This window comes from Anolis carolinensis, chromosome 6, assembly GCF_035594765.1.
Source record: "Anolis carolinensis isolate JA03-04 chromosome 6, rAnoCar3.1.pri, whole genome shotgun sequence".
In the NCBI taxonomy this organism is placed as follows: domain Eukaryota; kingdom Metazoa; phylum Chordata; class Lepidosauria; order Squamata; family Dactyloidae; genus Anolis; species Anolis carolinensis.
In genome coordinates, this window is record NC_085846.1 from 60,619,224 (window position 1) to 60,631,731 (window position 12,508).

At 43.7% G+C, this 12,508-nt stretch overlaps 1 protein-coding gene across 1 annotated transcript in view; it reads right to left on the bottom strand.

Annotated features, from left to right (window-relative positions):
- mlh1 (mutL homolog 1) overlaps window positions 1-2,199 on the bottom strand; it is a 40,774-nt gene extending 38,575 nt beyond the window's left edge. The window contains exon 1 of the mRNA XM_003222253.4: window positions 1,975-2,199. Within this exon, the coding sequence (XP_003222301.1) occupies window positions 1,975-2,090 (116 nt within the window). The 5' untranslated portion in view covers window positions 2,091-2,199. The remainder of the gene's footprint in view (window positions 1-1,974) is intronic.
- Window positions 2,200-12,508: the final 10,309 nt, after the last annotated feature.

Genomic DNA, 12,508 nt, shown 5'->3' on the forward strand with positions numbered 1-12,508 from the left:
ACTGCTAAGGAGGTTGTCCAGTTCCTGAACTGGTGCTTGGCAGCTGTGATGATCTGGATGAGGGTGAACAAATTGAAATTAAATCCAGACAAGAGGTACCCCTGGTCAGTTGAAAAGATGAACAGAGTATAGGGTTACGGTCTGTGCTAGATGGGGTTACACTCCCCCAGAAATCACATGTTCACAGTTTGGGAGTACTCCTGGATTCTTCGCTGAGCCTGGAATCCCAAGTCTTAGCATTGGCTAGGAGAGATTTTGGACAATTAAAACTTGTGCACCAACTGTGCCTATACCTTGAGAAGCCAGGCTTGGCCATGGTAATCCAAGCTCTTGTTACATCGCGAATAGAATACTGCAATGCGCTCTACGTGGGGCTGCCTTTGAAGACTGTTTGGAAGCTTCAAGTACTCCAATGGAAGGCAGCCAGAGCAGTGTACAGGGAGCATACAGTCCCCATTATGTCAGCTCCACTGGCTGCCAGTTTGCTACCGAGAACAATTCAAAGTGTTGGCTTTAGACTATAAAGCCCTATACAGTTCTGGCCCTGCTTACCTACCTAAACATATCTCCCCCTACGAACCAAGTCAAGTGTTAAGATCTGCCAGGGAAGCTCTACTCTCGGTCCCATCTCGTTCGCAGGCGCGGCTTGTGGGGATGAGACAGGGCCTTCCCAGTGGTGGCCCCTCAATTGTTGAACTCCCTCCCCGGCGATATTAGATCGACCTCCTCCCTCCTGGCTTTCAAAAAAAAGACCTGGCTGTGAAACTAGGTGTTCAAGGAGTAGCATAATCTTATTTACTTATATATAAGTAGCATAAAGATTATTTCTGGCCATTATTATGCTTTGTGTGATTTTTGTTTTTCATTTTACGTTAAATGTGCTTTGATTTCTATTGTATTATATTTATACATTGTGTATTTGCAATTTGGGACTAAAGTGAGGAGTGGGGTAAAGTAAATAAAGAAATAATCACATTATACATTCACAGAGTTTATATAAATGAAGTAGCATGGACGATAAATAAGGTGCTATGTTTTAACAGTTTTAATTGTATTTGTTTTATTTTGGTTTTAATGCTTTTAACATGTTTTATTTATTTATTTTTCAAACTTATATGCCGCCACTCCCCTAGGGCTCGGAGCGGCTTACAAGAACCAGCTAAAATCAACAATTTAAAAAACATCTTAAAAACATCTTTAAAAAACATCTTTAAAACATCTTTAAAAAAATCTTAAAAACATCCTAAAAGCACCTTTTAAAACATCAACAACAGAACTCAAAAGCCTGTCGAAACAGATGTGTCTTGCATGCCCTGCGGAAGGCCGACAAGTCCCGCAAGGCACGGACTACTGAAAAGGCTCTGCGTCTAGTTGTTGTTAGATGCAAGGTCTTAAAACTGGGGACTTCCAATAGTTGTACTGTAATGTGGCATTGAAGGATTGCTAAAATTGTAAGCTGCTCTGCATCCCCTTAGGGGTGCAATTGAGTGGGATAGAAATATAGTAGAGCGAGACAGAAATATAGCAAATAACTAAACAGTGTAATGCCAAGTTTTTATCTTTGTTTGTGGTTTTTATAACTGTAGTCTCAATTTGCTTCTGACACGATAAATAAATAAAATCAATGAAACAGGCAAATATTTGTAACACGATAGTGAATACCAGCCTACTTTCCAATACACTGCCTTGAATGAATGCAGTCTGACATCACTTTAATTGCCATGGCTCCATGCTATGTAGTTTTACAAGGTCTTTGGCCTTCTAAGCCAAAGATTGCTGACGCCTCACCAAAACTCCAGCTCATAAGACTGCATAGCATGGAGCGGTGCCAAACTGCATTCATTCTACAGTGCAGATGCCCAAATCTGTCACAGCAAGAGAAGGCCATGAGGAGGGTATAAAGGCCTTCGAGTTTGTCTCATCCAAGAGGATCACCATGGAAACGGCGGCCCGGCCTCAGAGGAGGCGCCTCACCAGTTCTCCACCATTTCTTTAATGGCGTTGGCCGGTCTCTGGATGACTTCTCCGGCGGCAATGCGGTTCACTACCGTCTCGTCCAGGCGACGGATGACGCCGGACAGCAGAGCCATGGCAGCACCGACGGGGAGGCCTCCTCTATGATATGGAAGCCAGGTTGTGAGGGAGAAAGAATTGCCCACTCTCTCCTCAGGGGACTCTTCCGCAGAACTAAAGAGGGGCGGGCCATGTTCCCGCGCACCAAATATCGGGCCGCCGATTGGGCCGCGGTCATTTGCCAATCACGCAGGGCCACGCCCAGCCTCTGACGACTTCCGTCGAAAGGGAAAGCGCGCGCAGTGTCCTCAAAGTCTTGCATAAGAGTGGGAGGGAGCTATGACTGCTGCTTAAACAATGTTGTTGTTTATCTCGGCAAAAGAAGCCCTCGTGTCAGCTGCGTGGCCCGTGTCCGCCCTGAGATTGAAGCCAAGTTGAGTCACAAATTGCTTATGGAGTGTTTATTATTCGATCGCTAGGCGTGTGTCTCTGGGCCAGAGAAAGGGAGAAATCCATGTCAAAAGGATATCTAAGGGCCCTTCCGCACAGCCGCCTAACCCAGAATATCAAGGCAGAAAATCCCACAATATTTGCTTTGAACTGGATTATCTGAGTCCACACAGCCATATATTCCAGTTCAAAGCAGAAAATGTAGGGTCTAATTCAGATAGGCCCTATATCCCAGGATCCCATCCCAGGTTTTCTGCTTTAACCTGGATTATATGAGTCCCCGGTGCCAGATAATCTGGAATAAACAGAAAACCTGGGATATAGGACCTGTCTGGAAGAGTATATCAAGGCAGAAAATCCCACATTATCTGAGTGTGGACTCTGATAACCCAGCTCAAAGCAGATATTGTGGGATTTTCTGTCTTGATATTCTGGGATGTAAGGCTGTGTGGAAGGGCCCAATATCTGCTTTGAACTGGGGCCTGTCCACACAGCCATAAAGGTTTTCCCCTGACATTAAGTCCAATCATGTCTGACTCTGGGGGTTAGTGCTCATCTCCATTTCTAAGCCGAAGAGCCGGCGTTGTCCGTAGACACCTCCAAGGTCATGTGGCCGGCATGACTGCATGGAGTGCCCTTACCTTCCCGCCGGAGCGGTACCTATTGATCTACTCACATTGGCATGTTTTCGAACTGCTAGGTTGGCAGAAGCTGGAGCTAACAGTGGGCGCTCACTCCGCTCCCGGGATTTGAACCTATGACCTTTCGGTCTGCAAGTTCAGCAGCTCAGTGCTTTAACACACTTTGCCACCGGGGCTCCCCCACACAGCCATATAAGACATAATATCAAGGCAGAAAATCACACAATATCTGCTTGAACTGGGTTATCTGAGACCACACTGCCATATATTCCAGTTCAAAGCAGAAAATGTGGGATTTTATTCAACTGTGTGCAAGGGACCTAAAATAAACAGAAAACTCTGGGCTCAGATCCTGGGATATAGGACCTGTCTGGAAGGGCCCTCATTCTTAACAAAGCCCCAGCCCAAAGGGGACTCATATGTTTTGTTTTCATGGGGGCACTTACACTTTCGAGTTAATGTAGTTTGACACCACTTAGAGCCCTTCCACACTGCCCTTTATCCCAGGACCTGATCCCAGACTATCTACTTCAAACTGAAATATTTGAGTCCCCACTGCCAGATAGCCTGGGATAAATATAATCTTGGACCAGATCTTAGGATATAGGGGCAGTGTGGAAGGGCCCTTAGGTTGGATCTACACTGCCCTATGTCCGAAGATCTGATCACAGGTTATCTGCTTTGAACTGGATTATATGAGTCTACACTGAGATAAGCAGATAATCTGAAATCAAATCCTGGGATATAGGGCCTTGTAGATCCAGCCTTAGGCCCCTTCAACACAGCTGAATAAAATCCCACGTTATTTGAACTGGAATATATGGCAGTGTGGACTCGGATAACCCAGTTCAAAGCAGATATTGTGGGATTTTCTGCCTTGATGTTCTGTGTTATATGGCTGTGTAGAAGGGCCCATAGACTACCATGGCTCAGTGCAAAGGCATCATGGGACTTGTAGTTTGGGGGGGGGCACCAGCACTATTTGACAGAGAAGGCTAAAGAGCCTATTCCCAAAAAGCAACAAATGTTAGAAGGGGAAAGTATTGGGAGGAACAGCAAGAAAGGCCTTTGTGTTTTCCTGTATGCAGTTCAGACCTTCCCTTCCCCAGTCCAGAATTTGTGCTCTTTGTAAGGCTCCGAGCCCTTCCACACAGACATATAATCCAGAATATCAAGGCAGATAATCCGCAATACCTGCTTTGAACTTTTTGGAGTCCACACTGCTTTAGAACTCAGTTCAAAGCAGATATTATGGGATTTTATACAGCTGTGTTGAAGAAGCCTCAGAATATCTGCTTTGAATTAGGTTATCTGAGTCCACACTGCCATGTATTCCAGTTCAAAGCAGATATTGTGGGATTTTCTGCCTTGAAATTCTGGGATGTAGGGCTTTGTGGAAGAGCCCTCAGAGGTCACCCCAAATCCCAGGATCTGATCCCAGGTTTTCTGTTTATTCCAGATTATCTGGTAATGCAAACTCACATCCAGTTTAAAGCAGAAAGCCTGAGATCAGATCCTGGGGTATAGGGCCTGTCTGTAAGGCCCCTTATACACTGCCATATAATCCAGATTACCAAATCAGATAATCTACATCTGTTTTGAACTGGATTATATGAGTCTACACATATCCAGATAATCTGGATTTTATATGGCAGTGTAAAAGGGGCCTTGCTAATGAATGAGATTCAGCCTCCACTAAAGGTACTTCTACATTGTAGAACTGATGCAGTTTGACACCTTATACTGCCATGGCTCAATGCTATGGCAACATGGGAATTGTACTTTCACAGGTCTTGAGGCTTCTCTGCCAAACAGTGCTGGTGCTTCACCAAACTAAAATGCCCAGAATGCCATAGTATTTTAAAAAGGTGTTTTCTCACTTTAAACATTAGGAATGTTTTAATTTGTGGTTTTTCACATTAAGGGAGAAGGAGGGGGTTCCTATTACCTTTTAGAAGAAAAAGGAAAGGAAAACTAATCTTTTGCTATTTTGAGGACAGATTATTTTGGTCCCTTCTACACTGCCAGTTCAAAGCAGATAATGTGAATTACCTGTTTTGATAATCTGGATTATATGACACTGTAGAAGGAGCCATAGTACAAAGGTTTATGATGATATAAATGTGTTGTGCACCAGGAAAGCAACTAAATCAAACGGTTATGGTCATGAGGACACTCCAAATCTATAGAAGTAACTGAAAAGGATATACCAGAAAAGGTAATTTAGGCCCCTTTTAAACTGCCATATAAAATCCCACATTATCTGCTTTGAATTGAATTACATGGCAGTGTAGACCCTCCCAGACAGGCTGTATATCCCAGGATCTGATCCCAGATTTCCTGCTTTAAACTAGATTATATGAGTTCACACTGCCAGATAATCTGGGATGAACAGAAAACCTGGGATCAGATCCTGGGATATACAGCCTTTCTGGACGGGCCCTGTGCTTCCACATAGCCATTTAAATTGGATCAAGATGTGGATCAAAGAGATCCAATTTCCTTCAGAGCGCCTACTCAGGCACCCTAGGAATTGGCTGGAAATTGAGGCGGTGGGCACAAAGATCTGGGCAAGCAGGTTGTTCTGATAAGCAGCCTATCTGTATTGGATGAAACCAGGCCAGTGGAAGAAAGGGAAAGTCCGCATTCCCATGGGAAAGCTACGTTTCCTTGTGGGGTGGTGGTGGGGTGATGGCATTTGTTTACCTTCCGGCAAAACTGTACTTAATTCCAAGATTTAAAGTATTTTAACAAGTAGTAAGGGCAGCTTATAAGAAGGCCCTTCATTCTAAACTGTGTTTCCTCCCAGCTGTTCAGGATAGTACACATGCATTTCTTGCCAATATCAGCAGAGGGATTCAAGAGCACAGTGACCTCACAGAAACTGTTGAGTCTTCAGTTTGACAAATGCATCTGCTAAAGGAAATGAAACCTATTTTTACTTGAACGGAGTGAAACTAAGATATTTACAAATATTTGCAAAGTATTTGCAAGTTCCTCCCATTGAAAGTGAAAGAAAAAAAACTGGCACTATCCTAAATTAAACAACTGTTATTTACCCCATTACGGAGATTATTCCTTGGTCCGCCTGACCTTTCCTACTTACCGTATATACTCGAAGATAAGCCGAGTTTTTAAATCTCTTTTTGGGGGCTGAAAAAGCCTCCCCCGGCTTATAATCGGGTCAAGGTCAAGCCAGGCAGTGGAGCCTGGAGACTACAGTATGTTTTCTTTTCCAAAACCTCCCTTCTCTGCTTCTCCTCCCAGGCTGGAGTTATCTTATTTTTTAAGAGAGAGAGAGATAAGGGAATGTTTTCAAAAGCGAAAGGAGAGTGAGTGTGTGACGCCTCAAAGCTGCGTGAGCACTGGAAACCAACACGGAGGCCAATAAACAATCTAATATCTTTATTAAAGCAATAAAAGAATCAAACAAAAATAAGCAAAGTATATAGTCAAGCAATAGTCCTTTCAGGAAAAGTCAAATATAGTCCAGTAATATAAAGTACAATGTCCAGTATTAGAGTTCAAGTTTTTCAAATCCAATAACCGAAACACACTCAAACTTCCAAGCAGTTTGAGTGGGGAATAAAGCAAGGTCTTTCAAAGAGTTCCAGGTTCGAAGTCCAAGGCAGGGATAACAAGGCAAGGCAAGGAAGCAAGGCAAGTTGGTCGTGGTGGAACTGAAACGCAGTCCAGACTTGGCAGGGAGACGAGACGCAACGCCCGGTCTACTCAAGAGTAGCGCGCCGCAGGAACTAGAGTCGATGTTAACTCTCCAACTGACACGTTGACACCGCGATGGCTAGCCTGTGCCCAGAACTTTTATGGGACTTCAAATCTTCCCCCAAACCAGGTGCCTGATCACACTTTCCCAAGGGAAACGGACTGAAGACAACAACTTTGCCAGATGCAACCCTCCCTGAAAACTCCCAAGGGAATCGGTTTAATTAGCGTCCTCTCTCTCCCCTAATCTCGCGCTTCGTCTCCGAATCTCCTTCTCAGAGCGGTGTGTTTTGGGAAATGATTTTCTATCAAAAGGAACACTTTCCGGGGAACCAGGCTCTGTTTCAAGGGCTTTTGTAATTAGCTTTGGACCCAATCTGTCAACAGGGAACATCTGGAAGGGAACAGAATCTTGCTGAGTTGGAAAAAAACCCATATCCTCTTCAGTTTGATCTATAATGGCTGCGGGGTCATGACTCGAGGGCCTCTGAGACATCACAGAGAGCCTCTTGCAAGCCAGGAAGAAGAAAAATATTGCATGGGTGTAAGGGGAAGAAAAAGAGAGACTCTTGCAAATTGGCAGGATTTATTATTACTATTATTGCAAGAACGTTTGAGTCAATAGGGAGGGAAGGAGGGAAAGAAGAGCAACAGAAGGTGTGTATTTCTTTTTATTCCTAAGGAAACAAAAATGGGGTGGGTTTTTTGGGAGAGGAAGGGAAGTTTTAAAAAGCCTTTTCTGGCTACTTTTAGAGTTTGAAAAGGGATAAATGAAAGAGGTGGGAGAGGGGAGAAGAAAAGAGGCCACAGTTGTTTTTATGAGGGCTTTGTTTGCATTTCTTCCTTGGCCAAATGCATGCCCCAAAGCTTGTAAATAATATATAGATTTCCCTCTACAAATACATTAATATATGAATTTTCCCCTCATATGTTTGCAAGTCTCTGCAAGTCCTATAAAGATATAATTCTCTCTATATAGAGCAATATCTAGATAGATAGTTATTAATATAGATATAGGCCTTTTAAATATGCACACACACACAGGTGTCTAGATAGATGTAAACATAGATAAATGGGACTTGCAAATATTGCAGGAGGGAAATGAACAGAGGATTTGCAAACTTTTCAGGGGGGAAATGCAAATGTGAAATTAGTATATATAATTATAGAGCTATATCTAGCTCTGTATTGATTATATAGGCATTGAATATTTGCCTGTTACTATGTTGGAAGCCAGCCTGAGTCCCCATGGGGAGATAGATAGAGCAGGATACAAAGGAAGTTGTTGTTATTGTTGATGATAACAATGATGATGATTATTATAAAGTTATTGTTGATACCATATTGTTTTTGTTGACCCTACTTATGCACTTACAGAGTGAGCTTACTGTTTTTCTTTGAAATACGGTAAATATTCAAAAAACATTTACCCCACTTATGCCTCAGTTAATGTAATTTTATTGGTATCTATTTTTATTTTGGAATTTACCAGTAGCTGCTGAATTTCCCACCCTCAACTTATACTCGAGTCAATAAGTTTTCCCAGTTTTTTGTGGTAAACCTAGGTGCCTCGGCTTATATTCGGGTCAGCTTATACTCGAGTATGTACGGTACTTTGTTACAAACATTTCTGCTTTCTTTTCTCTGTGCTGATAATGCACATACCAACTCATCAAACATCCCAGTATTGTACATCTCTCCTGAAGGAGACTCAAAGTGGCTTAACATCTTTATTAATGACTTAGATGAAGGGTTAGAAGGCATGGTCATCAAGTTTGCAGACGACATAAATTGGGAGGGATAGCTAATACTCCAGAAAACAGAATAAGAATTCAAAATGATCTTAACAGATTAGAGAGATGGGCCGAAACTAACAAAATGAACTTCAACAGGGACAAATGCAAGATACTCCACTTAGGCAGAAAAAAATGATATGCAAAGGTACAGAATGGGAGACAACTGGTTCAACAGCAGTATGTGTGAAAAGGATCTTGGAGTCCTTGTGGACAAGTTAATCATGAGCCAACAATGTGATGTGCCAGCTAAAAAAAAGCCAATGGGATTTTGGCCTGCATAAATAGGAGTCTAGTGTCTAGATCCAGGGAAGTCGTGCTACCCCTTCATTACGCCTTGGCAGAGGCGGTCCACCGGCGAGGCCATTTAAGTGGCTGCTGGTGGCGCAATCATTCCGGGGGCGCAGTGAGGCCCCCGGGAAGAAGGCGCCACCCCCCGCCTCCTTCTTTGGGCCTTGCGGACCTTCTTCGGGCTGCCCGGCCCTCCAGAAGGGCCGACGCGGGCTCCAGAAGGCCCGCCTGGCCCACCGGAAGGGCCGACGCGGGCTCCGGAAGGCCTAGCGCAAGCTCTGGAAGTCCTCCTCGGCCCTTCAGGTGGGCCGGGCGGGCCTTCCGGAACCTGCGCTGGGCCTCCCGGAGCCCGCGTCGGGCACTCCGGAGCCTGCGTCAGCCCTTCCAGTGGGCCCGGCAGGCCTTCTGGAGCCCACGTCAGCCCTTCCGGTGGGCTGGGTGGGCCTTCTGGAAGCAAGGCAAGTGGGGTTTATTTGTCTGTGTGGAATAATGTCCAGGGTGGGAGAAAAAGCTCTTGTCTGTTGGGAGGCAGGTGTGGATGTTGTAATTAATCACCCTGATTAGCATTTAATAGTCCTATGGCTTCAAGGCCTGGCTTCCCCTTGCCTGGGAGAATCTTTTTTTGAGAGGTGTTAGCTGTCCCTGATCAGGAGCCTCCGATGGCCTAGGGCAGGGGTCCTCAAACTTTTTAAGCCGAGGGCCGGTCCACAATCCTTCTGACTGTTGAGGGGCCGGATTATCATTTGAAAAAAAAAATACAATCAAATTCCGATGCACACTGGATATGTCTTATTTGTAGTGCAAAAACAACAACAATGAAAGAACAATACAATATTTAAAAATAAAAAACAATTTTACCAACATACATTGATCAGGATTTCAATGGGAAGTGTGGTTCTGCTTCTGGCCAATGAGATAGTCAAGTTAATTAGGGTGGTTGTTGTTGTTGTTGTTGTTGTTGTTCTGTGCCTTCAAGCCATTTCAGACTTTGGGCAAGCCTAAGTCTAAAATTAATTAATTAATTAATTAATTTATTATTTACTGCATTTATTTACTACATTTGTATCACACCCTTCTCACCCCAAAGGGGACTCAGAGTGGCTTACAAATTATATGTACATACAATATATTATATTATTAGCATAGCACAAAATTAGCATTATATATTACTATATTGAACTATACCACTATACTATAATATTATTAGTAATATTATATGTAATATAGAATATATAATTAATATTATTATATGGTATTATTATTAGTGTTATATTGTATTACATTATAATATTATTATCAATATTATATGTATATACAATATATTATATTATAAAACTGAGGGCGGGGGCCAGGTAAATGACCTCGGAGGGCCGCATCAGGCCCCTGGGCCTTAGTTTGGGGACCCCTGGCCTAGGGGATAAAAGCCTCGTGACTTGAAGGTTGGGTTGCTGACCTGAAAGCTGCCAGGTTCGAATCCCACCCGGGGAGAGCGTGGATGAGCTCCCTCTATCAGCTCCAGCTCCATGCGGGGACATGAGAGAAGCCTCCCACAAGGATGGTAAAACACCTGGGCGTCCCCTGGGCAACGTCCTTGCAGACGACCAATTCTCTCACTCCAGAAGTAATTCCGGTTGCTCCTGACACGAAAAAAAGCTGTCCCTGATTGCTTCCTGTCTGGATTTCCCCTGAGTGTTGTTCTTTATTTAGGCTTTTCCTTAATCCCTCCTTATTATCCAACATTTTCGCTTATCCAACGCTTTTATTTTTCAGTGATTGGTTTGGGGGAGGGGCGCCAAAATTTCTGTTCACCTATACTTGAAAATTGCCTTGGACCTGCTTTGCGCCTTGGTCAGACCACACCTGGAATACTATGTCCAGTTCTGGGCAGTTGAAAGGAGATGTTGTCAAGCTGGAAGGTATCCAGAGGAGGATGACTAAAATGATCAAGGGTCTGGAGAACAAGCCCAACAAGGAGCGGCTGAAAGAGCTGGGTATGTTTAGCCAGCAGAAGAGACGGCTGAGCGAAGACGTGATAGCCATGTATAAATATGAGGGGAAGTCATAGGGAGGAGAGAGCAAGCTTCTTGTTTTCAGCTGCCCTAGAGACCAGGACACGGAACAACGGCTTCAAACTACAGGGAAAGGAGATTCCCCCTGAACATTAGGAAGAACTTCCTCACTGTGAGAGCAGTTCGGCACTGGAACTCTCTGGCCTGGAGTGTGGTGGAGGCTCCTCCTTTGGAGGCTTTTAAGCGATTTCCTGCTTCTTGGCACGGGGTTGGACTGGTTGGCCAATGAGGTCTCTTCCAACTCTATAACATAAAAGCATTAGCATACAATTTAAAATACAGTAGAGTCTCACTTATCCAACATAAATGGGCCAGCAGAATGTTGGATAAGTGAATATGTTGGATAATAAGGAGGCATTAAGGAATAGACTATTAAACATAAAATTAGGTTATGATTTTACAAATTAAGCACCAAAACATCATGTTATACAACAAATTTGACAGAAAAAGTAGTTCAATACATAGTAATGCTATGTAGTAATTACTATATTTACGAATTTAGCACCAAAATATCATGATGTATTGAAAACATTGACTACAAAAATGCATTGGATAATCCAGAACGTTGGATAAGCGAGACTCTATTGTATACAAATTTAGCTCTGTATGGCCATGTTCCAGAAGTATTCTCTCCTGACGTTTTGCCCACATCTATGGCAGGCATCCTCAGAGGTTGTGAGGTCTGTTGGAAACTAGGCAAGTGGGGTTTATATATCTGTGGAATGTTCTGTGGCAAGTGTGAATGATGCAATTGATCACCTTGATCAGCATTCACTGGCCTTGCAGCTTCAAAGCCTGCCTGCTTCCTGCCTGGGGGAATCCTTGGTTGGGAGGTGATTAGCTGGTATCAGAAGAGCTGTAAGACCAAGAACAAGCCACGAGAGGAAATTCAAAGATTCACCTAGAGGAAAAGTGTTCTTACCATACATCAAGGGAACCACTGACCGTATAGGGAAGCTGATGAAGAAACACAACCTACAAACTATACAGACCCACTAAGAAAATCCAACAAACGCTATGTTCAGCAAAGGACAAGAGGGATCCTCTCACCTCTGCAGGAGTCTACCGTATACCATGCAGCTGTGGACAAGTCTACATGGGGACCACCACACACAGCATTGGCGAAACACGAATCAAGGAACATGAAAGGCACTGCAGACTAACTCAACCAGAGAAATCAGCAATAGCAGAGCACTTGATGAATCAACTTTGGACCAGCACATTATTTGAGAACACAGAAATGCTGGACCACTCTCACAACCATCATGTCAGACTACACAGAGAAGCCACTGAAATCCACATGCATGTGGACAATTTCAACAGAAAGGAGGAAACCATGAAAATGAACAAAATCTGGCTACCAGTATTAAAAAACGCTAAAATCAGGATAGTAAATAAAGAACAACACTTTGAAAACTGGGGAATTCCAGACATGAATCAATCAGGGCCAGCTAACACCTCCCAACAAAGGATTCCCCTAGGCAGGAAGCAGCCAGGTTTGAAGCTGCAAGGCTATTCAATGCTGATC